The sequence below is a fragment of the Myotis yumanensis genome, unplaced genomic scaffold (genome assembly GCF_028538775.1).
Source record: "Myotis yumanensis isolate MYYU_CA2020_CCGP unplaced genomic scaffold, mMyoYum1.0.hap1 SCAF_5, whole genome shotgun sequence".
Lineage (NCBI taxonomy): Eukaryota > Metazoa > Chordata > Mammalia > Chiroptera > Vespertilionidae > Myotis > Myotis yumanensis.
The window spans coordinates 98,496,239-98,518,418 of NW_027223756.1; the positions used below are offsets into that span (position 1 = coordinate 98,496,239).

At 49.3% G+C, this 22,180-nt stretch overlaps 1 protein-coding gene and 2 pseudogenes across 1 annotated transcript; 1 reads left to right on the top strand and 2 right to left on the bottom strand.

The window, feature by feature from the left end:
* Positions 1 to 1,617: 1,617 nt before the first annotated feature.
* On the bottom strand, positions 1,618 to 7,985 carry LOC139011240 (F-actin-capping protein subunit beta-like; annotated as a pseudogene).
* A 583-nt stretch (positions 7,986 to 8,568) lies between these two features.
* On the bottom strand, positions 8,569 to 18,307 carry RAB11B (RAB11B, member RAS oncogene family). The gene is made up of 5 exons (XM_070416673.1): positions 18,195 to 18,307; positions 11,790 to 11,985; positions 10,579 to 10,772; positions 10,176 to 10,256; positions 8,569 to 9,597 (listed from the first exon to the last, which is right to left on the bottom strand). The coding sequence occupies exons 1-5, from the start codon at positions 18,232 to 18,234 to the stop codon at positions 9,452 to 9,454; spliced, it is 657 nt and encodes a 218-aa protein (XP_070272774.1). The 5' UTR covers positions 18,235 to 18,307; the 3' UTR covers positions 8,569 to 9,451.
* Positions 17,377 to 17,489, top strand: LOC139011864 (U6 spliceosomal RNA; annotated as a pseudogene).
* Positions 18,308 to 22,180: the final 3,873 nt, after the last annotated feature.

Genomic DNA, 22,180 nt, shown 5'->3' on the forward strand with positions numbered 1-22,180 from the left:
GTGCCCTTGACGGGAACTGAACCTGGGACCCTTCTGTCCGCAGGCCAATGCTCTATTCAATGAGCAAAACCAGCTAGGGCCATGCAAATGTTTTATATAATTATAAAACAAAATTTGGAGATACCCCTAAACACAAAAATAAAACTAATGAACCATTGTATCCAGTTGGTGACAAAATAACACAAAGATTAACTCCTAGTGACTTTTAAAACACAACAATTTGTACATACCACTACTATATTGGTGGTGGTGGTGTTAAAATTGTTGTTCTAAGCATGTTACATGTGTAATATGAGATAATACAAAGGAGTAATTATGTTGGTGTCAAAAACTGGGATTTTCAGAGGGGTACAGATATAAGATTGATCTCAATAAATAAAACCCTTGTAGTCTTGAATTTGAATTGGGAATATCATGATATATATATATTTTTTTAAATATTTTTATTGTTCTTTAGAGAGAGAGTAAGGGAGAGGGAGAGAGAAAAATTGATGTGATAGTGAAATAATGGATTGGCTGCTTCCTGCATGCTGCCTATCGGTGATTGAGCCCATAACTCAGGCATACACCCTGACTAGAAATTGAATCAGCAACCTTTCAGTTCACAGAAGACACCTAACCAACTAAGCCTCAGTGGCCAGGGCATCATGATATATTTTATCTTTATAAAAAGCAAACACTGGCCAGCTGGCATGGCTCAGCGACTGAGCATTGACCTATGAACCAGGAGGTCAGGTTTTGGGGTTCAAACCCCAGTAGGGGCTACAGGAGGCAGCTCATCAGTGATTTTCATCATTGATGTTTCTCTCTCTCCCTCTCCCTTCCTTTCTGAAATCAATACAAATATATTAAAAAATAAATAAAAAGCAAACATTCTTTAGTTTTGTTCGGCGATGGCGGTCCCGGTCCCAGCGTCTGTGGCTCTCCCTGCCTCAGTGTATTTTTCTTAAATACACTAAAAAGGTCAGAAACAAAGACCAACCTCATTGCAATGAGTGCTCCTTAAGCTTGCGGACTTTAAGTTTCATTTCCAATGGAAAGAACCAGGGAACCTTGGGGAAATGACTGATTCTCAGTCTGGTGCAGAAAATGTACAAAATAAACTTGGCACATCGTGACATACCAGAAAGCACAATAGTTGTCAAAGACATTACCTACTAATGTAGTGCCAGTGTGGGCCAACTAAAAGAAGATCCCACTGGCAGCAAAGTGGACAATTTGGCCTCCTTTAGGGATAATGATTGCAAATCAAAACACATCAAATGTTTAAATCTATGCACTTGGGTTAAAATTTTTTAATCTTTCTATTTATTAATTGGAGAGAAGGGGCAGAGAGAGAAACATCAATTTTGGTCCAGCCGGTGTTGCTCAGTGGTCGAGCATTGACCTATGAGCCAGGAGGTCATGGTTCAGTTCCTGGTCAGGGCACATGGCCTGGGTTGTGGGATCGATCTCAGTGTGGAATGTGCAGGAGGCAGCCGATCAATGATTCTCATTATTGATGTTTCTCTCTCTCCCCCCCCCTTCCTCTCTGTAATCAATAAAGGTTGCTGCTTGTATCTGCCCTGACCAGGCATCGTACCTGCAACCTTGGTGTATCAGGACAACTGCCAGGGCTCATGTTAAATTATCTTTTATGTTTAAATAATGTCAAATAAACATAAAAGCTGCAGAAATAATGCACAGAACCCCCATAAACCTTTTGCCCAACTGTTAACATTTCAGAGTTCTTTGAGAGTATCAGGTACACACATGGTATCTCATTAATCCTTAATACTTCAGTGTATTTTTTTTGCATCCCAGTTTCTTTTTATTTTTTGTTCTTTTTTTCCTTTTTTTTTTTTAAGTATGGAAGCTCAAGTATAAGATGTAGGTTTTTCTTAAGCTTTACAAAAAAAACCCAAAATAAAACAAAAACTCCTTTTGCATTCCATAAAAATTGACAGAAAAGCACCTGGCCAGAAGAGCAGACAGTCAAGGCCCCCCGCCCCCACAACGTGGTCTCCGAGGCCAGGGGCCAGCGTGCAGGACAGTGCTGAGGGCCACCTCTCCTTCCTCCCAGAGCTGTCCCCTGCTCCCCACCCCAACCCCAAGCAACTCCCAAACACATGTGGAGTCAGATTTCCAGTTTTTCTTCTTTCACACAACAGTTATTTCATAAAATTTTTTTGTTTTACATTTTTTACACCAATGTAACAAAATGGTGGGAAGGAAGGGGAGGCAGACAGACAGTGTATTTTATGCCTATAAATGGGGGGATTGAGCCTGGGCAAACAAAACACACATGGTCTCTATGGAAACATCAAGTTCTGATAGCAAAAATGTGGTGAGAAGCAGGCCTTAGAGACGGAGAGGGTATTAGCGGCTTTATTCTCAGGATGTGATAGCGCTGTGCAGGTCAGTGACACAGGTGTTGTGTGACCTGTCGGGGAGGAAAGGGACAGGGAAGGGAGCAGAAAACGAGTTTTCTAAGAAAGGAATCTAACGAGTGCATGGCATGTCCGGTTAGTGTGAAGCAGAGGTTTAACATTGCTGCTTTCTCTTCAAAGCCTCCACCACGTTATTCTTAAGAGCTTCTTGTTTTGATTTGTCTGCAAAAGTCTGCACAGACCTCAGCCCATTGACGATGTCCTTTGTTTTTCCAAAGTAGATCTCATTCTGCGCACTTCTGATTTTATTTTCCATGTCCTCTACCAGGCGCCCAATATTGGCTATGTGTGGCGAGGAGTCGCTGTTTCATCTTTCTCCACCTGTCTGGTAAGGCTGCCTCCAAGGTTCATGGTGCCAGAGCTGGATTTGTTGGTTTGCAGCCACAGCATCACCGTAGAGGTCAGCTTGTAATGAGCGGTGCGGCCACTGGACTTCTGCACTTCCACCACGTGGATGGAATCCCAGCAGCCTCTGATCTTCTTTGATCCATCTCCAGCCTTCTTTATGAGGATCACTCCAGCAAAGCCATGATCCAGATCCCAGAGGTAGACAGATGAGACACTGCCTTCAAAATACAGGTCTCGATACTGGTCAAAGGCATTGTTGGCTTCCACCTCCAGCTTCCTCAGCCGAGCAGAAGGCATGGCCCCATCTTCCAAGGGAGGGCCATACTTGTTACTCCATGGTGACCTACACGAGTCCCTGTCTCCGTTGTAGTCACACAAAAGGTAATCCTTTCCCACCACTTTGTCTCTGGCGATTTTCAGTGGCTGGTCAACAGAAGACAGGAGATCTTCACATAGACTGGGAACCAGGTCGATCAGGTCACTGAGGTTTTTCTCAATTTGCTGTGGAGGCAGGCACCTCATTAAATCCAAGGCACAGTCCCGCTGCTGATCACTCATGGTGGCAGCGGCGATGGCGGTCCCAGTCCCAGTGCCTGTGGCTCTCCCTGCCTCAGTGTATTTCTCTTAAATACAGTCTCCCACATAATCTCAGTACAACCTCAAAAACTAGGAAATTAATATTCATCTGATATTACCATGTAATTCCTAAATATTATTTATAGTTTCAATAAAGTCCTTTAAAGTTCCAGAATCCATCCCAGGATTACATATTATATTTTGTCATCTAATTCAATCTCCTTCAGTCTAGAACAATTCCTCAATCTTTCCTTGTCTTTCATGACCTTGGTACTTTGGAAGATCATAGGCTAGTTATTTTTAGAAAGCCCCTCAACTGATGTTTGTGTAATATTTCATTTGGGACAGAAACCATAGAGTGATGGTGTTCTCAGTGCATACAACTATCAGGAGGCATAGAATGTTGATTTCTTCCATCACTGATTATGCTAACCTGATCAAAATTGTCTGCTAGCATGATTTCTCCAGCATGATTTATTATGTTGTACTTGTTAATAAGTGAGTTATGGGAAAATACTTTGAAACTAATTATCCTGTTACTCAATAAACCTTCACCCACCAGATTTAATGTTCATTGATGAGCCAATTTTTGTTAGCTTCAACAAGAATTCTAGAGGATGGCTGCTGGCATTGGTTTGGTCAAATGACGATAGGGTCAATGATTCCGAGATCCTCTTGGCCTTTTTCTCATGGTAGCAAGATAGCTGCTATAGGGTGTAATTATACTGACTGAAGTTGGGTGGTGGCAATATAGGGGTTCTTTTGACATAAGAAAAGCTCAAACTTGCAGAGAATTTTTATGAGTTTATTTAAGCCAAAACTGATGCCAGGGATTAAGATCTAAAATGCTCTGCAAAAATAAAATAATAGTAATAAATAAAAATAAAATGCTCTGCAAAATAACAATTGGCAGTTTTCTTTATGCATTCAAAATTAAAGAAGGAACACAAGGAAGATCACATGAGAAAGCAAGGTAGAGACTGGATTACAGAATAGTGAAGATTGTGCTCCCTTGAGGATGGTTATACTTTAGAGGAGGGGTCTGAAAGGGTGGTTCACATTTAAAAGGTTTTAAAAAGAGGCATTTCAAAGGTTAATCTAGATGTACAGAAATAAACCCTTTACTAAAAAGTTATATGCCTAGGATGTGACTACCCACCATGACCTGCCCTGTTAGGAATTATGATCAGACCACCCTTTAAGGTTACTTTTCATAGAATTCCTTTTTCTTAATTTATTTTTTAAATGTTTTTATTGATTTCAGAGAGAGGAAGGAAGAGGGATAGAAAGATAGAAACATTGATGAGAAACATCAATCAGCTGCCTCCTGCATGCTCCCACTGGGGATCAAACCCAAAATTGGGACATGTGCCCTGATCAGGAATTGAACCATGATCTCCTGGGCGACACTGGCTGGGCCATAATAAAATTTTGTTGTTAATCATCTCTGAGGATATTTTTCCTTTTTTTAGAAAGTGGGAGGGGGAGACACAGAGAGAAACCTCAATGTGAGACACATCAATTGGTTGCCTCCTGCACATGCCCCAACTAGAGCCAGGAATCAAGGCTGCAACTGAAGTACCTGCCCTTGACTGGAATCAATCCCGGGACCCTTCAGTCCGCAGGCCAATGTTCTATCCACTGAGCCAAGCCAGCTAGGGCCATAATAAAATAAAATAATATTTTTAATTTTGGTATACTTCTTCCCAGTCTTTTATCTGGCCATTTTCTTCAATTGTTAGGGCTTCCTGGCACATAGTAAGCACTCAATAAACATTTGGAGAAGTCTTCTAGCTAAGTGGTTACTATATAGCCCTGGTGTGGAAACCTGCTTACTTATTAACTGTGGGACCCTGAGAGAGTCACTTTTAAAAAAATACCCATTTAATTATTTTTCCCATCAATGACTTCTGTTCCCTGTCTATAAATTGAGGCTGGTAAATTATGCCCACCTCCTGAATCACATGGTAATTGTTTAATTTTTTGTGGGACTATATTCTTTTATTGCATAATTTATTTAGATTAACAGTTTCTCAAAAATATTAAACACAGAATTACCATATAATCCAGCAATTCCACCCAAAAGAATTGAAAGCAGGGATTCACACAGGTATTTGCATGTCATTCATAGCAGCGTGATTCACAGGAGCAAAAGGTGGAAGCAACCCCAGTGTCCATGGACAGATGAAGGAAAAACACAATGTGCTCTATCCATACAATGGAATACTATTCAGCCTAAAAAGGAAGGCCATCCTGATACCTGCTACAACATGGATAAACCCTGAGGACATTATGCTCGGTGAAATAAGCCACACACAAAAAGACAAATACTGCAGGATTCCACTTTTATGAGGTCCCTAGAGGAGTGAAATTTGTGGGCAAAAAAAAGGGTGGGGGGATCCTATCGAAAGTGACCTCACTGGGTGGTCTGATCATAAGTTGCTAACTGGGTCTTGGCTGGTGTTGCTAAGTGGTTAGAGTGTTGGCCTGCTAACCAAAGGGTCCAGAGTTTGATTCTGTCAAGGGCACTTACCTGGGTTGCAGGTTCAATCCCAGCCCAGGTCAGGACACTTGCTGTGGGAGGCAAGCAATCAATGTGTCTTTCTCACATCAATGTTATTTTTTTCTCTCTCTCTCTCCCCTCCTCCCTCCTTCCCTTCCACTTTCTTTAAAAAAAAAAAAAAAAATTAATGGAGCCCTGGCTGGTTTGGCTCAGTGGATAGAGCGTTGGCCTGTGGACTGGAGGGTCCTGGGTTCGATTCCAGTCAGGGGCACATGCTCGGATTCGACCGCCAGTAAGGGGCATGCAGGAGGCAGCCGATCAATGATTCTCTCTCATCATTGATGTTTCTATCTCTATCTCCCTTCCTCTCTGAAATCAATAAAAATATATTTTAAAAAATCAATTGAGCCCAGCTGGGTGTGGCTCAGCAGTTAAGCGTTGACCCAGGAATCAAGAGGTTGCCAGCTTGATCTCCAGTAGGGGGTGTGCAGGAGGCTGCTGATCAATAATTCTCTCTCATCATTGATGTTTCTATCTCTCTCTCCCTCTCCCTTCCTTTCTGAAATCAATAAAAATATGTATTTTTTAAAAAATCAATGGAAAAATATTCTTGGTGAGTATTAACAAAAAACTAACTAACTAACTAAATTGCTAACTGGGCAGTTCATAGTGGGTAGTTACATCTGACAAATAACTTCTTTACTAAATAGCTTATCTTTGCCTTCAGCAAGCCCTGTTCATTGATCCCCTTAAAGCATAGGAAAGCACATGATCTTAACTATCCTGTAATTTGATCACCATCTTGCCTTCTCACACTTTCATATAATCTTCCTCCTTAATCTAAAATGCATAAAAGACATTGCAAATTGTTATTCTCCAAAGCATTTTTCTCAGTCTGTTGAGATTTTGCTTTCAGGTGTATCCTCTAATAATTTATCCTCAAATAAATGTTTTAAAATTGATTTTAGAGAGAGGAAGGGAGAGAGAGACATCAATGTGAGACAAACATAGACCAGCTGCCTCCCAAAAGGACCCTGACCAGGATAGAACCTGGGTATGTAACCGTGACTGAGAATCGAACCCACCACCTTTTGGTATACAGAATGATGCTCCAATGAACTGAGCCACACCCATCAGGGTTATCCCCAAATACATTCTAATAAAAATTCTCTATGCGTTTGGACATTCTTAGGTTAACAAATTCAGAGACAGAAAATAGAATTGTGGGTGCCAGGGGATGGGGGATTGATGTTTAATGGGGGCAGAGTTTCATTTTGGGAAGATGAGAAAGATCTGGAGATTGATGGTGGTACAATAAATGTGAGTGTACCACATTAATGCCACTAAATTGTACTGTTAAAAATGGTTGAGATGGCCTTGGCCAGGTAGCTCAGTTGGTTAGAGCATTGTCCCAATAAGCCAAGGTTATGGGTTTGATCCCGTCAGGGCACATACAAAAATCAACCAATAAATGCATAAATAAGTGGAAAACAAATCGCTCTCTCTCCCTTCTTCTCTCTAAAAATCAGTTAAAATTTTTTTTTGTAATGTTTATTTTACCATAAAAACAAAACAAAAAACTCTGAAGAACAGTGCCTAATACAAAGCCAGCATGCTGTGCTTATTAAATTACTGAAATTAGAGTAACTGCAATCGTATCACTGGACTATCACCCTCCAAGGGGACAGAGTCACATCAGTCTAAATACTGGCATGTGCCCAGGGCCTGGTCAACCTGAGGCTCCACAAAGATTTGATCTTTGACTCTTGAAACCTTTCGGGTGTTTGAGTGCTTCACTGGCCCTCCTGAAGCTCCCATTCACCCTCTGCCTCTCCATAGCACACCCTACCCAAACCCAGGGGACCTAAGATCCATGTAAATGGGCCCTGGATTGTGCACCCCACCAGATCCCCAGCCCAGGGTGCTCCTCAGCCTGGAGCATGGGCTCTGGCTCACCCAACTCCTGTGAGAAGAGCCCCTATGACTCAAGAGCTCTTTTGGAGGGATGTCTGGGCAGGGCAGCCAGAGCCTGGAATCCCCCTCTGTGGCTCTCCTAGGGGTCAAGAGCACAAGAGGTTCAGCCAGAGTCTGGAGCTTCTAGAACAGCTACCAGCACTCAGGTGAGAGAGAACACCCATTGGGTCATGTGATCAGTGCAGGGACAGGGCTGGGCACTCCCCCCCCCCCGCCGCCCCCCGCTCCCTCCACTTTGGGAACCTGCCCTCAGGCCAGTACTGCCCGTGTGGACAAGCATCCCATTCAGCCTTCCTCAGAGGTCAGTCTGGGATGGGACTGGTACTGCCAACATGTGGGCCAGCCCCTCTTACTAGTCCTTGCTGGGACCCCAGTGGTGGCCAGGTGGGGAATAGATGTAAGCAATGAGCAGTCCAACTCCCAGAGCTGGGAGCTGAAAGCAGTGGGCCCAGCCCACCTCCTCCTGGAGGACCACCCTCAAGTCCTAGAGCTGGTAGCAAGGAGTTTAAAGTCACCCCCCAACCCCCAGCCTTCCCTCCCACCCTTACCCCCCCAGGGCCTCCGTAGTCAGCTCAGGAGGTCTCTGCATGATCCTGAGCAGGGGTTCAGGCCTGGTGTTCTAGCTCCCTGTGAGGCTGAGCCTGGTGGTGCAGCCCAGTAGAGGATGTGTGCAGCAAGGGGCCTGGCTCAGGGGTGGCCACCTGGAGGAGAGAAAGAAGACAAAAGTGCAGCGGCAGGTTTCTGTCCAGGAAGTCGGGTTACACATTTTAGTAACGGGACAGAGAAATGAGGCATTGGGGCAACAGGGGCCACAGGGAGAATAAGAGATCTGAGAGGTGGGGTTTGGCGTCAATCTTACAAAGTGTATAAAGAATCTGTTTCTCTACAATAACAAAAAAACAAAGGCTACAAGAGCAGTTGTATATACAAAACACTGAGATATTGCTTCACTTGCAAACAGTTCCTGACCAGACAGGGAGACAAGACAGAGAGAAGGGCACAGGGAGGGGTGGGGAGTGCGCTGCGTGCAGAAAGGGGGGGAGGTCTTCTCCCAGCATAAATCTACAGGCAGGAGCTGGATTCACGCACGCACAGGAGAGGCTGAGGTCAAAGGCGGTGCTGACTGTATGTGGGTGGTAGGATGCTGGAGCCTCTGTCTGCCTGACCCAGTCCCCTGGTCACTTGTTCTTCAGGCTTCAGCCCAGAGGGGGGTTCTGGGTGGGGACCAGGGCCAGCTGGGACAACTAGCCAGAGAGGAAGGGAGGTAATTGCTCCCTGGAGTCTGCTGTGGAAAATTGAAGCCTGTTTGGTGTGCCCATCCTCTTGCCTCTGGCTGGCCTGGTCCATCCTGCCACCCTCCCCACACCACCCAGAGGCCAACTAGGACCCAAGAAGAATAGGTGCAGCAGCCAGGTTTCAAGCTTCCCTGGGGTGGGGGAGGACAGATGGTGCAGCTGGACTCCTGTTCTTCCTAAGCCCCAGTTGTCTGCAGAGCTCAGTGGAGGGGTAGGAGCCAGTCACAGAGGGACAGAGAGGGTCAGGTCAGAGAAGACATCATGATGAGGGGCAGGCGAAGGATGAGGATGTGCACGCACGCATATTTGGACGAGGCACGGGGCAGTCACAGGTTCTGGCAGCATTGCAGCTTGTTCGGTTTCTGTCCATCAGTAGTGGGTGGCACGCTGATGTCCACCACGTTGTTACCAGGGGACTCATCATGGGCTGCGCGGTCTGCAATTTGCTTCTGTGACACGATGCGGTAGATCTCTGCAATGGGGGGATGTGAGGTGAGTGCCCTGCATACTCTTGCCTGTGGTGACTGGCTCCCTGCAGGGCTCATCTGGATGTCACCTCTTCCAGGGAGTACCCCCAAGGTTGTGCCCCTCCCAAAGGCCCCCACTGTGGCCTACCTGCACCTCTGACATAAGGGTTCTCCCCTGTGCACTCAGCAAGGGTAGAACCTACATCTGGTCACAGAGATACCCTCCCCAGCCCAGGACTCTTCTTTGTAAAGATCAGAGACCCTCTTCTCCTCAGAATAAACTTCCAGAAAATCAGGAACTCTGGGCCTGAGGCCATCTGCAGTCCCCTCTGGCTGTTCCCTGATGGAGCCATGGGTTCACCCATGGAGCTGGGTGCCAAGTGCCAGTAGAGGTGGGATCTAGCCTGACTTCACAGAGCTTGCCATGTCTGTCCTCCTGTTCAGACTAACCAGCAGGTTTAAGGAATGAAGGGTCAGGGGCTGCATTCTGAAGCTTGCAACCAGTGTGGCTGGTGCCCTTCCCACACCACCTTTGGTGGGCCTGCTGGGGGTTCCTGTGGCCCCCACCAGACCCTGGGATAACCTGTGAGAATGTTCTTGAAAGCTTCCTCTACGTTGGTGGAGTCCAAGGCTGAGGTTTCAATGAAGGACAAGTTGTTCTTCTCTGGAACAGAGAGAGGATTGCCCAGGTGAGCAGGGGGCTCTCCTGTATCCCCTAGGGGCCCCTGTGTGCCTACCCACTCACCTGACCCAGGAAATGAAGGGCTGGGGCCAAGAGGGTAGGGCTTAGATGCCCACTCCTTGAAGAAGGGAGGATGGCACTGTGGCCTTGCTCACAGCCAGGGAAAATGGGAAGGACCTGGAGGGGGCTGTGGCTTTCCAGAAACTTCACGGATGCCTTAATCAAAGTCCCACTCTCAGGGGCTGGCCCCTGCAGGAGGGCCCTAACCCTAAGTGAAACCCTTCATCAACTGGTAGGTGCTCACCTGCGAAGGCTCGGGCCTCATCAGTGGGCACAGCCCGCAGGTGGCGCAGGTCACTCTTGTTGCCCACCAGCATGATAACGATGTTACTGTCAGCATGGTCCCTCAGCTCCTTCAGCCAGCGTTCTACATTCTCGTATGTCAGGTGCTTGGCGATGTCATACACCAGCAGTGCACCCACTGCACCTCGGTAGTACCTGTGGGGACAGGGGGCAGGGCCCAGGAATGAGCTGCCTGCCAGCGCCCCATGGGGGCCCCCAAGACTCTGAGGGCAGCAGTTCCTGGACCCACATAGAGCCCAGCCGAGAGGCGACCTCCATGGCCTTACAAGAGGACTCTGTGCCCCAGATTCAGTTCAAGACTGTGGGGGCCTATCCTAGCCGGTTTGGCTCAGTGGATAGAGTGTTGGTCTGTGGACTGAAGGATCCCAGATTCTATTCCGATCAAGGACACATGCCCAGGTTGTGGGCTTGGTCCCCAGTAGGGGGCGTGCAGGAGGCAGCTGATCAATGATTTTCGCTCATCATTCATAGTTCAATTTCTCTCTCCCTTTCTCTCTGAAATCAATAAAAAATATATATTAAGAAAATAAATAAATAAAAAGGCTGTGGAGGTCTGAGGAGGGAGTTAAGGGCCTGAGGTCAGAAGACACCCACAAAAAGGGAGAAGGAAACCTTGCCTGTGCAGGAAAAGGGCTGCTGCTAGGCAAAAGCTCCAATGAAGAAGACTAATGGACACATATGCACCCTGAGGGATTAAAGAGATGAAGAGGTAACCAGGCTTTAGTGGAAGGCATTGAGAGGAAAGCGTGTGACTAATGGGGAAATGGCCAAGGGGTCTGGAAGGAGGCAGCTCCAGTAGGTCCTGATGGCTGGTGGGCCATAGGGAGCCAAGGAAAGAGGAAGACTTGGAACATAGTCAGGCAGGGCAGGCCAAGCAGGGAGGACTGAGGGGTGGGCAGAGTGGAATGGCCCACTCCAGGGGTCAGAGGAGCCATTGGACGTGCCCACATGAGGTCACAGAGCGGTCAAGAGTAGGCAATGGTCTTCCGAGGGTCCCACCACTCCTGGGGCGGGGGGTCTCATCCCTCCACCCTGGGCCAAATGCTCTCAGGGTTGCGCTCTCCCCTTCTCCTCCTGCCCAACTCCTACCCCTCCTTCAGAGCCCACTAGCCCTATGTCCAAGACCTACATTTCCTCATCCCTGCCACTCACGCGGAGGTGATGGCGCGGTAGCGTTCCTGGCCAGCGGTGTCCCAGATCTGCGCCTTGATGGTCTTGCCATCCACCTGGATGCTGCGGGTGGCAAACTCCACACCAATGGTGCTCTTGCTCTCCAGGTTGAATTCGTTGCGGGTAAAGCGGGACAGCAGGTTGCTCTTCCCCACACCCGAGTCCCCGATGAGCACCACTGTAAGGGTGGGGAGGGATATAGATACGGCTCCATGGGGCAGAGCAGGGCAGCCCACCAAGCAAAGACCCACATGCCACCCACGTCCACCTGCAGAATCTTCACAGCAGTGCCCCAGGTTCTTCGGAAATGTGACAGCTAACAACAGGGTGGAGTCAGAGCTGTCTAGAGCCGCTTGCCCAAGGCACCACATTTCTTGGTGCAGAAGCCAACAGTGGCTCCAGGTTTCCAGAAACACAGCCACTGCAGACAGCACAATACCCTTGCCTATGTCTGATCCTTCAGAGCAGGGCTGTTCCAGCTAAGGCATAGGGAGGGACCCATGCATCCTGGCAGGCAGGTGGCTTGGGAATCTATCAATCCCCAAACTTTCACTGCAGCCTGGAGGCCCAAGTAAGCTCTGGGGTGGGTGACCTTGGGCTAGTCACTTAACCTCTCTGGACTGCCTTTTCCACAAGTGTGAAAAAAAAAGACAGGAGCCAGTTTAGGGAAGGGGACACAAGAACTTGCAGGATCAGAACTCAGCCAGCATCCAGCCGGCTAGACAGGTGGAAAAGCAATTATTATTATTGTACCACCACGTTCCTACCGACAAGAATTTGGCTTCAGAGTTTTAAGTAACAGGAAATGAGAAGCCTCAGTCCCATGCCCACCCTGTTGCTTCTTCATGGAAAGTGGCTGCAAGCAAACCAACATTCAGCCCAACACAGCCAACTTGCCCATTCAAAAGAGAAATGTGCCCTCTGCATGGAATTAAGAGGGAATAGAGCCTGCTAACCCTCCCTTCAGCTAATCCCCAGGGTTGGACCATTCTGCAGGGACATCCAGGACAAGAGCCCTCCAGAGCAGGACAAAGCAGTCCTGGTGGGTCTCTCCCATTAGGAGTAGGGCCACTCGAGATGATCCAGGAAGGTCCTAGGCCTGGGAAGGCTGACCTCAGCCCCAGGGTATATTGGAGGAGAATTGTGTTTGTGTATGTGTACACATGCATGGGTGTATATGCAGCACAGAAGGAACAACACACAGCAGAGATCAGATGCCCCAGCTGGAAACCACATGGACCCCCAAGTATGGGCCTTGGGCTCTGGCATCTGAGCGTGGATCTGCCCAGTGGAGAGCTGTCAGCACTGCAAGCTTGGTCACGCTCGGGCCGATGAAAAATTTCTCGACGAAAAATGTTATGTGTGCATGTCCAGATTCCCCCAACTTCTTACCACTGTCTCTGCCCCAACCCTAGGTAATCCAGGCAGCCTCCTTTCCCTGAGTTGCTGTGCCAGCCTCCCCTCTAGTGTCCCTGAGTTCACTCTCATCTCCAACCAACAGGCTGTTCTCCCGAGGCAGCCACCAGGGGGTACTTGTGAGCCCCTGAGTCAGGTCCTGCTCCTCTTCTGCCCACAGACCTCCAGGGCTCCCACCTCCCTTGGGGTAAAAGCCTAAGTCCTCCCTAGGACTCACAAGGCCCTGCATGACCTGTCCCTGTCCCTGTCCCCTCCCTGCCCTCACCTCCTCTCTCTCCCCTGCTTGCTGACTCTGCCCCTGCCACACAGGCCTCCTCACTAGGACTCAGAGATGTGCAAGTGCACACTGCCTTTTGCCTGGAATGTTCTTCCCCAGGTACCCGCCTGGTTCCTACCCTCATCTCCATGTGGTGCCTTAGATGGCACTCAATCAAGGATGCCTTCCCTGCAGTCCTCTTAAAACCCCTCTCCTCCAAAACTCGCCACTTGCACCCCCTGCCTTTCCTCCATAGCTCTTGCCACCCTCCCACACTTGCCAGGTTTCACTTATTTGTTTTTCGACAGTCTTATTCAAGGGTATGATATCAGATGGTCTCATTCCCTCCTGTATTCCCAGGCCCTGGCACAGAACCCCACACATAGGACAGAGTAAACAAACAAATTATAAAGTGGCTGCAAGAATAGGACGAGGGCCACCAGTCATTGCCCATATAAATGTTGGAAAGGCCAGGATGCCCAGGCACTCCCTGACACAGGTGCCCGCTGCAGAGAGGTGGCCAGCAGGGCAGTGGCTGGGTTGGCTCTATCAAAGACACAAGCGATCTATTGTCTTGGGGAAATAAAGGGCCCTTGAGGACACGACCCCTAGCATTTCCACAGAAGTTGGTGGCAATGCTGGCCAGGAAATGGCCTCCCTAGACATGCCACTTGGCTGGCAGGGCAGGCAAGCCTAGTTGGCAAAAACAAAGAACTGGCACCTCTTGAAGGCCTGTGTCCTCTGCCCTGCCCCATAACAGTGTAGCACCACCAGGGCCCACACTCAGATGCTCAGGCAAACTGAGTGGCCATTTGGGTGGGGAGCACACTCCCCTACTTCAGGCAGAGCAGAGTCCCATCTCTCCTCCAGGAAGCAGACCCTGATTATTCCAGGCTCCAGGGGCCAGCACTTGGGAGCAATCTTACCAGAGCTAGTCCCCTGGAAATTAGAGAACAAAGAAGAGGTGTTTGAAGCTGGGGCACAGGCAGGGCCACCATCTGCAATGGGAGAAGACGGTGTGCTTGGTTCTGGGACCAGTGGGCCTGGTGGAGTCCTGTACAGGTGGCAGAGCCAGGAGGTTGCCTTGGGAGCACTTGGCAGAGAGAGGTGAGCATTGGGGCTGGCAGTCACTCTCTCCTTGCCCCCTTCCCCAAAAGTACTCATAGATGGGGCAGGGGTGTAAACAACCCAGAGAACAGGGCTCTGGGCCACCGTGGAAGCTTCCCATATCAACCACGTCCTTATGGGCCAGATGAGTGGCTCTAGAAAGGCTTCGGTGGCCCTTGGGGATACCACTGCTCCCACTATAGACACCACAGCCTGGTCAATCAGAGGAGAAATCAGGGGAGCCTTAGGGGACTGATGGGGCTGGGAAAATGACCCACAGTTGACAAGATAAATGTGAGAATCTATAATTAGGTACAAATAAACAACCTCACTCCTGGGGAAAGGGGAGTGTGCAGCAAATACTCAGGAGGATCTGCTGGCCTTGGCGGTGGAGGTCAGGAGAGCCAACATGTGATATGGCTGCCAAAACAAACAAGACTGGTGGGTGGGCTGGACAGGCGGCAACCAGTGTCCCAAAGTGAGAGGTTGGCCCCTTTGTGCTCAAGACAGGGCCAGGGGAGGATGACAGAAGCCTGAGGAAGGTTGGGCATGGTGGGGGGGGGGGGGATATGACTGTCCCCTTTTCTGCTAAAGGGTGGCCTTTACCAGGTGGCAGGGTCAGGGAGAAAGCTGGCCCTGGTCAACTCTTCTGATGCAGTCATGTCTTGGGTGCCTCTCTAATGCCCAGGCCTGACTCTGCAGGCCATGGGGTCTCAGGAGGGGCTGGGACGGGAGGGTGTGCAGAATATTTATGTATCTGTCTATTCGCCATATTTATGTGGGGGTTGTGGTATGCCTGCCGGCTTCCCTCCTCCCTTCTTTATTTGCCAGAGCCAAACAGACTTTCCTTTTCCCACTTAAAAGAATGAAAACCTGGGTAAATTTAAAGACAAACATTAACCCTTTTCGGTCCAACCTCGAGGCTGACTCGACAGACCATGTGCTAGGAGCCGGTCCAACGTCGAGCAATAAGAACAATTAAAAAGTTCAACATTCAATCCTGTCAATTAATTTGGACCAGACTATTTGAATTCCAAAAATAACATTGGACCGCAAAAGGTTAAAGGATAAAGCGGGGGGGCGGGGGGAGGAAGTCCTCCAACAAGGAGGTCTCAGATGACCACAGTTTGGAGAGCCCTGACCTTATGGACTCAGAAAAGGAGGTCAGTGGGGGAAGGAAGCAGGGCAGGCGGGCACCATCCCCCCATGCCAGGTGCTACAGAAGTGGAATTAGTGTTTCCAGGAAGTGGACTAGAGACCAATCCCGGGAAGTACACAGCTGCTTCATTGCCCCTGACCCAGTAACTGAACTTCTGGGAACATACTTCAAGGAAATAACCCAAAGGGCAAAAGATGATTTGTGGAAACACTTGGAATTACTTACTTATATCAGCAAACAATTGAAAATAACAAGCAAATGACCACAGAAACATGGAGGGGGTGACGGGGGAATGCTCCCTGCCCTGGCAATGCCAGGGCCAGGTGTATGCCCCACCTTGATCCAGGAGCAGCCACCTAAGGGCAGACTGGGTAGCAAGATTGGAGTCCAGACCACCTGTCATCAGTCCCCAAAACCCTAACAGAACTTCCCCTGCCTCTAAGGTGAGACCAACCACAAGGCTTAGTCTGCACCAGGGCCTTGACCACATGGCCTCAACTGCCAGTGACATATTAGCCTGCAGGCACCTCCCAGAGCCCATGGTGCTGTGTGAAGACTCTGGGGCTCTGCAATGGGCACTCCCTCACCCAGGTAAGGAGTGCTCCGTCCACTCTCCACACCTCTAAAGTTCTCAGGTCGCGTGCCCCAATATGCTGGATGGTCACCCAATAAGGAAAGATTCCAACAGCTAGTGTGGCAGGCAGACCCTCACACAGCAGGCAGCAGAGCAAATATACCCCATGTGGACCTGGCCAATTTGACTCAGTGGTTATAGTATCAGCCTGTGGACCGAAGGGCTGTGGGTTCAATTCCCGTCAAGGGCACATACCTCAGTTGCAGGTTTTATCCCTGGCCCTGGCAACCAATCAATGTGTCTCTCTCACTTCAATGTTTCTCTCTCTGTCTCTATCCTTCTTTTCTCTCCCCATCCTTCCTCTCTACCCTCCACTCTCTCTAAAAAAAAAAAAAAAAAAAGCAATGTGAAAAATATCCTCAGGTGAAGATTTTTTAAAAAAGTACCCTGTGTGGGCCCAGGAGTTAGCTCTCAAGGGCAGCCACTAACAGCCAGCAGGGACAGCAGAAGGCCTGGCCAAAGTCCAGCTTGGCACAGAAGGCACTATAAAGCCAGTGACCCCTAAACCAGCTGAGCTGAGAAATGAAGGACTCCAGCAACATGTAGCAAGTCTCTTCGGCTTGGGGCGGGGTGAAGGAGTTCCCCAACTGGCTGCAGGCCAGCTATGGCTGCCTGACCTACATAGGCCATACTTGAGGCTCACAAAGCCCTATGTCCCTCCGGCTGGGAAAATCCTCCAGAAGGTTGGCCCAGACCCAAGCCATCATCGTGCTGTGTTGAAGGAGGCTGTCTGATACTTTAGTCCCAGATCCTGGCCATAAGCTCCCCCAAATACACTCCCTAAGTGGTAAAGCCAACAAATGGCCTGGTTTCAAATTCTGCTCTAACACTTATTCACTATGTCCTTGTCTCCCTGGGCCTGTTTCCAAGTCCATAAAAGAAGACACTGGATAATACTGACCTCACAGGGCTGTGGTGAGGATTTCAATGAATTTTTGTGTGTAAAGAGCTTAGAAAAGTGCAGGTACTGGGTGGTGCTATTAAGAGTTCTAAGTGTGTGCTTGCTCCCGAAGCACATATACTAAAATTTGAATGATAGAGATTAGCAAGGCCCCATGCAAAAGGATGATACGCAAATTCATGAAGCCTTATGTGCCAGATAAAATTATAGATGGGAATTTTTTGTGTATCATCCACTATTATGAGTAATCATTAAGCGATTTATATACCTCTTGAAAAAAAAAGAGTTCTAAGAGTTAAGAGAGATAACTTGCTGTTAACCACCAGACCTGGGTCCAACACACAGTCCCCCCACTCTCACGCCAGGCACCCCTCCACGCAATCTGGTGTCCCCCAACACACATCTCAACCCGCAGGGTCCACGCCTCCCTTCTCGGCCACGGCGCTCCTACCAAGTCTAACCACGCCCACCCTGTGAAGAGCACCGCCCCATCCGTCCGCCCTCGCCTTGGACACGCCCACAATATCCTAGCCCCGCCTCCAATGGTTCCACCCCCACCCCCACCCCCAATGGAGCTTTCCACCCAGACCGGCCCTCAAAAGCTGGGGCGGTCCCGTCCCCTCCCGAGGCCTCGCCCCCAACGGCCTCTCCCACCGCTGGGGGCCCCACCTCCTCTGGGCTCCAGCCCTGCCTGGGCGCATCCAGGGAGCCTCAGGCCCCTCAGGTCAGCCGAGTCTGCAGGGTCGCATACGCCGGCCCAAAGCTGTTGAGACCAGTCTGCTCCGGCCTTCTCAACTGCCTGTCCCGCCGGACCCCAAGTCCTGGGCTCCGACCTGGGCCCGGCGGCCTAGACGGAAGTTCGGCCCGCCTGTCGGCCGCCGGCACCTCGTCCATTTGTGCTCCACCGGCCGTACCTTTGAATAGGTAGTCGTACTCGTCGTCCCGGGTCCCCATTGTCCTGGCGCTTCCGGCGGGATCCACGACGCCGCAGCCCCACCACAAACACACGACGGGGGCGGGGCCGGCGCCGCGCAGAGCGGCGGCAGGATAGTCAATCAGCACCGGGTGGCGTAGCGACGGGCACCCAGAGCAGCCAATCAGAGGCGGAAGAAGAGCCTCCTGGGTGGGCGCCGCCTGGGATCCACCTTCCTCGCCTCCGGTCGGCTGTAGAAAGGCGGAAGGAATGCGGACCTTTCTGAAGTGACAGCCGCGTCAACCTCTCAGCGACTGGAACGGGAAGGCGGGGCGGAAAGCTGGAATAATTAAACGGATTGACGGAGCGAGTAGCCAATGAGAGACTTGATACAGACCGTGCCTGACCTACAGCGGAACTCTCCGGGAAGGAAAATGGGGCTACGCCCAGGTAATGTTACGCTATCTAACGTCCGGATGACATCATAGGTCAATGTATGGGCCCACCAGCTTCGCCCCCATTAATGACCGTTTCCCCGAGGCCTCTGCGCGAGGTCTTTTCCACCTTGAGGTCCTCTCTCTCTCGGTTGCAGTTTTCATCCTTACATTGGCGACTCATCACGTTAACCCTCTGCCTCAGTTTCCCTTCTCTGTATAACAGGAAAGAAACCCACCTCATGGAAACTTTTGAAGATATCTAGATCTTTTCCCTAAACATGTACTAAATCAACCACCCACTTTCTGTCATTAAGGTTTTTTTAATTGTTGACATTATGGTTGTCCCCCATTCTCCCCCTTTGCGCCCCTCCACCCAGACCCCGACCTCCTCTCCCACTGGCTGTAACCACATTGTTGTCTGTGTCCATGGGGTATGCATATATGTTCTTTGTCTATTCTCTTCTTTCCCCCAGGACCCCCCCCCCCCCCACTCCCCTCTGATATCTGTTAGTCTGTACCATCCTATATAATAATATCATCATCATCCTGTATAATAAAAGGCTAATATGCAAATAGACCGAACGCTGGAACAACCAAACAACTGGTCACTATGACGTGTGCTGACCCCCAGGGGGTGTGTGCAGAACATGGCGGGCATTGGCTGCAGCGAGATGGTGGAGCAGGTGAGTGGGGGCACCAGACCAAGGCGAGGCACCGGTTGCTGTCATCAGGGCGAGCCTCTGGTGGTTACTGAAAATTCTTTGCTCCCATGTGCCACAGTCCCAATCACTCGGCTGCGGCTGCTGGCCCTGATGGCCCCTGAGGGCTTCTCCACCTCCCCCTGCTCCTGAGGGGCGATCGGGGCAGCAGTTGCTGCTCACACCCGCTGACGGCGCCAGCCCCACTTGCACCTGCTGCCGGCGCCAGCCCCAATCGCTCAGGTGCGAGCTGGGCTGGTACCATCAGCGCGTGGGAATGGCGGTAGCAGGAGCAAGGCTGCCAGCAAACGGGACTGGGAGCGCAGTGGGAGGGGCTGGGCAGGGGCACGGAGGATGAGCTGAGACTCACTCCTGTGCCTACCACAGCCTCGCAGCCCACAGTTCCTTTCAAGGTGCATGAATTCATGCACTGGGCCCCTAGTATATAATAAAAGCATAATATGCAATTCATTAGATGGGGGAACGACTATGATGTGCACTGACCACCAGGGGGCAGACACTCAATGCAGGAGCTGCCCCCTGGTGTCAGTGTGCTCCCACACAGGGAGCGCCACCCAGCCAAAAGCCAGGCTAAGGGCTGGATAGCACAGCGGTGGTGACAGGAACCTCTCCCACCTACACTGCAGGTAGGCAGTAAGGAGCGAGGGGTCCCGGACTGTGAGAGGGTGCAGGCTGGGCTGAGGCCCCCCCCCCCCCCCATGCATGAATCTCATGCACCAGGCCTCTAGTGTATCCGTAACTCTGGTTCTATTTTGTTCATCAGTTTATTTTGTTCATTGGATTCCACATATAAGTGAGATCATACCGTATTTGTCTTTCTATGACTGGCTTATTTTGCTTAGCATTATAATCTCCAGGTCCATCCATGCTATCAAATGGTGAGAGTTCTTATTTACAGCCACATAGTATTCCATTGTGTAAATGTACCACAGCATTTTTATCCACTCATCTACTGATGGGCACTTGGGCTGTTTCCAGATCTTAGCTATTGTAAATAACACTGCTATGAACATAGGGGTACATGTATTCTTTCTGATTGGGGTTTTGGGATTGAATATAGGGGTACATGTATTCTTTCTGATTGGTGTTTTGGGATTATTTTCTTTTTTAAAAAAATATATTGTTATTGATTTCAAAGAGGGAGAGAAATAGAAACATCAATAACAAGAGAGAAAGAATCATTGCTCCGCTGCCTCCTGCATGCCCCCTATTGGGGATCAAGTTTGCAACCTGGGAATGTGCCCTTGAGCGGAATCTAACCCTTCAGTCTGCAGGCCCACACTCTATCCACTGAGCCAAACCGGCTAGGGCCAAATATTTATAATCTTTACTGGACATCAGACTCTGTCCAACATAATCTCTCCTCTCTGTCCCTTAACCTATTTCATTACACACACACACACACACACACACACACACACATTCCCCACCCCAGGATTTCTCACTACCTAACCTTAAAGTATATACAGTCCTCGGGTTACGTTGGACTCGACGTATGTCATTTTGTGGTTACATCACCATTTCCCATTTATTTATTTAAAAAAAAGTTCCGTAATTTCGACGTATGTACATATGTGCTTTATGTTTTTTTTATTATTTATTTACCACAAGTAAAGGTCAGGAATTGTTATCTTTCTTTTACATTTTTTTTACTGTTTCACTTCATTACTGCTGTTGTATGTGCTCCATCTGAGTGACGTAGGTGCTTATGTAGGTGGGTTCCGACTTACAGTGAAAATCGCGTTATGTCACACTGTAGGAACGGATCTCCGACATAACCCGAGGACCTACTGTATTTCTTTCTTGGTCCATTAATCTGTTTAGTTTCTGTCTCAAGTCAATAATATTATCAGCCTCATGATGGCATAGACATGTCTGTCATAATCACTGTTGTTCTCAATAAATATTTGGAATATGTGATGGATAATGTAAGCATAGATCTCATGTACTAGTTATAACTATAACTATAATTACTTTTTATATAACTATAATTATTATTGCCTCCTGGACATCATCCCTGCTATGTCCATCAGGCAACCTAGATATTAATTTGGCCTTTTTCCTCCTCCTCCTGTGTCTTCGTTCTTCCCACCCCCACTCCATGATCAAAACCAGAGGTCATGTACTTTTCTCTCCTTCTCATCCTTACTCCCCTGGCCCTGCCTCCTTACCCCTCTCTTTTTTTTTTTTTTTTTTTTTTATAATTTTTACTTCTTAAAGTATTACAAAGAGTATTACATATGTCTCCTTTTTTCCCCCCCTTGACATTCCCCCGGCCCCTAACCCCCCGCCCACCCCCGCCCCGTGTCTTGTGTCCATTGGTTAATCTTATATGCATGCATATAAGTCCTTCAGTTGGTCTCTTAATCTCCCCCCCAACCCACCCCAGGCTTCCCACTGTAGTTTAACATTCTGTTCAATGTTGCTCTGCTTCTGTATCTACCCCGGTACATCGGTCCATACTGGTCCCCTTTATTTGTCCCAACCTCACTGGAGTAGTCTCAACCTCACCAGGGACGTCTGAGCCTCACCAGGGCCGTTTCAACCTCACCAGGGCCGTTTCAACCTCACCGGGGCCGTCCCTACCTCACGGGGGCCGTTTCAACCTCACCGGGGTTGTCCCTACCACACCGGGGCTGTTTCAACCTGACCGGGGTTGTCCCTACCACACCGGGGCCGTTTCGACCTGACTGGGGTCGTCCCTACCTCACGGGGGCCGTTTCAACCTCACCGGGGTCGTCCCTACCTCACGGGGGCCGTTTCAACCTGACCGGGGTTGTCCCTACCACACCGGGGCCGTTTCGACCTGACTGGGGTCGTCCCTACCTCAC

Bases quoted from the DNA above. Each gene is read 5' to 3' on its own strand.
- RAB11B (XM_070416673.1), bottom strand. From the start codon at position 18,234: ATGGGGACCCGGGACGACGAGTACGACTACCTATTCAAAG. The intron at 10,773-11,789 runs GTGAGTGGCAGG...CTGTCCCCACAG, and splicing joins TACCGCGCCATCACCTCCGC to GTACTACCGAGGTGCAGTGG. The intron at 10,257-10,578 runs GTGAGCACCTAC...TCTCTGTTCCAG, and splicing joins TGAGGCCCGAGCCTTCGCAG to AGAAGAACAACTTGTCCTTC.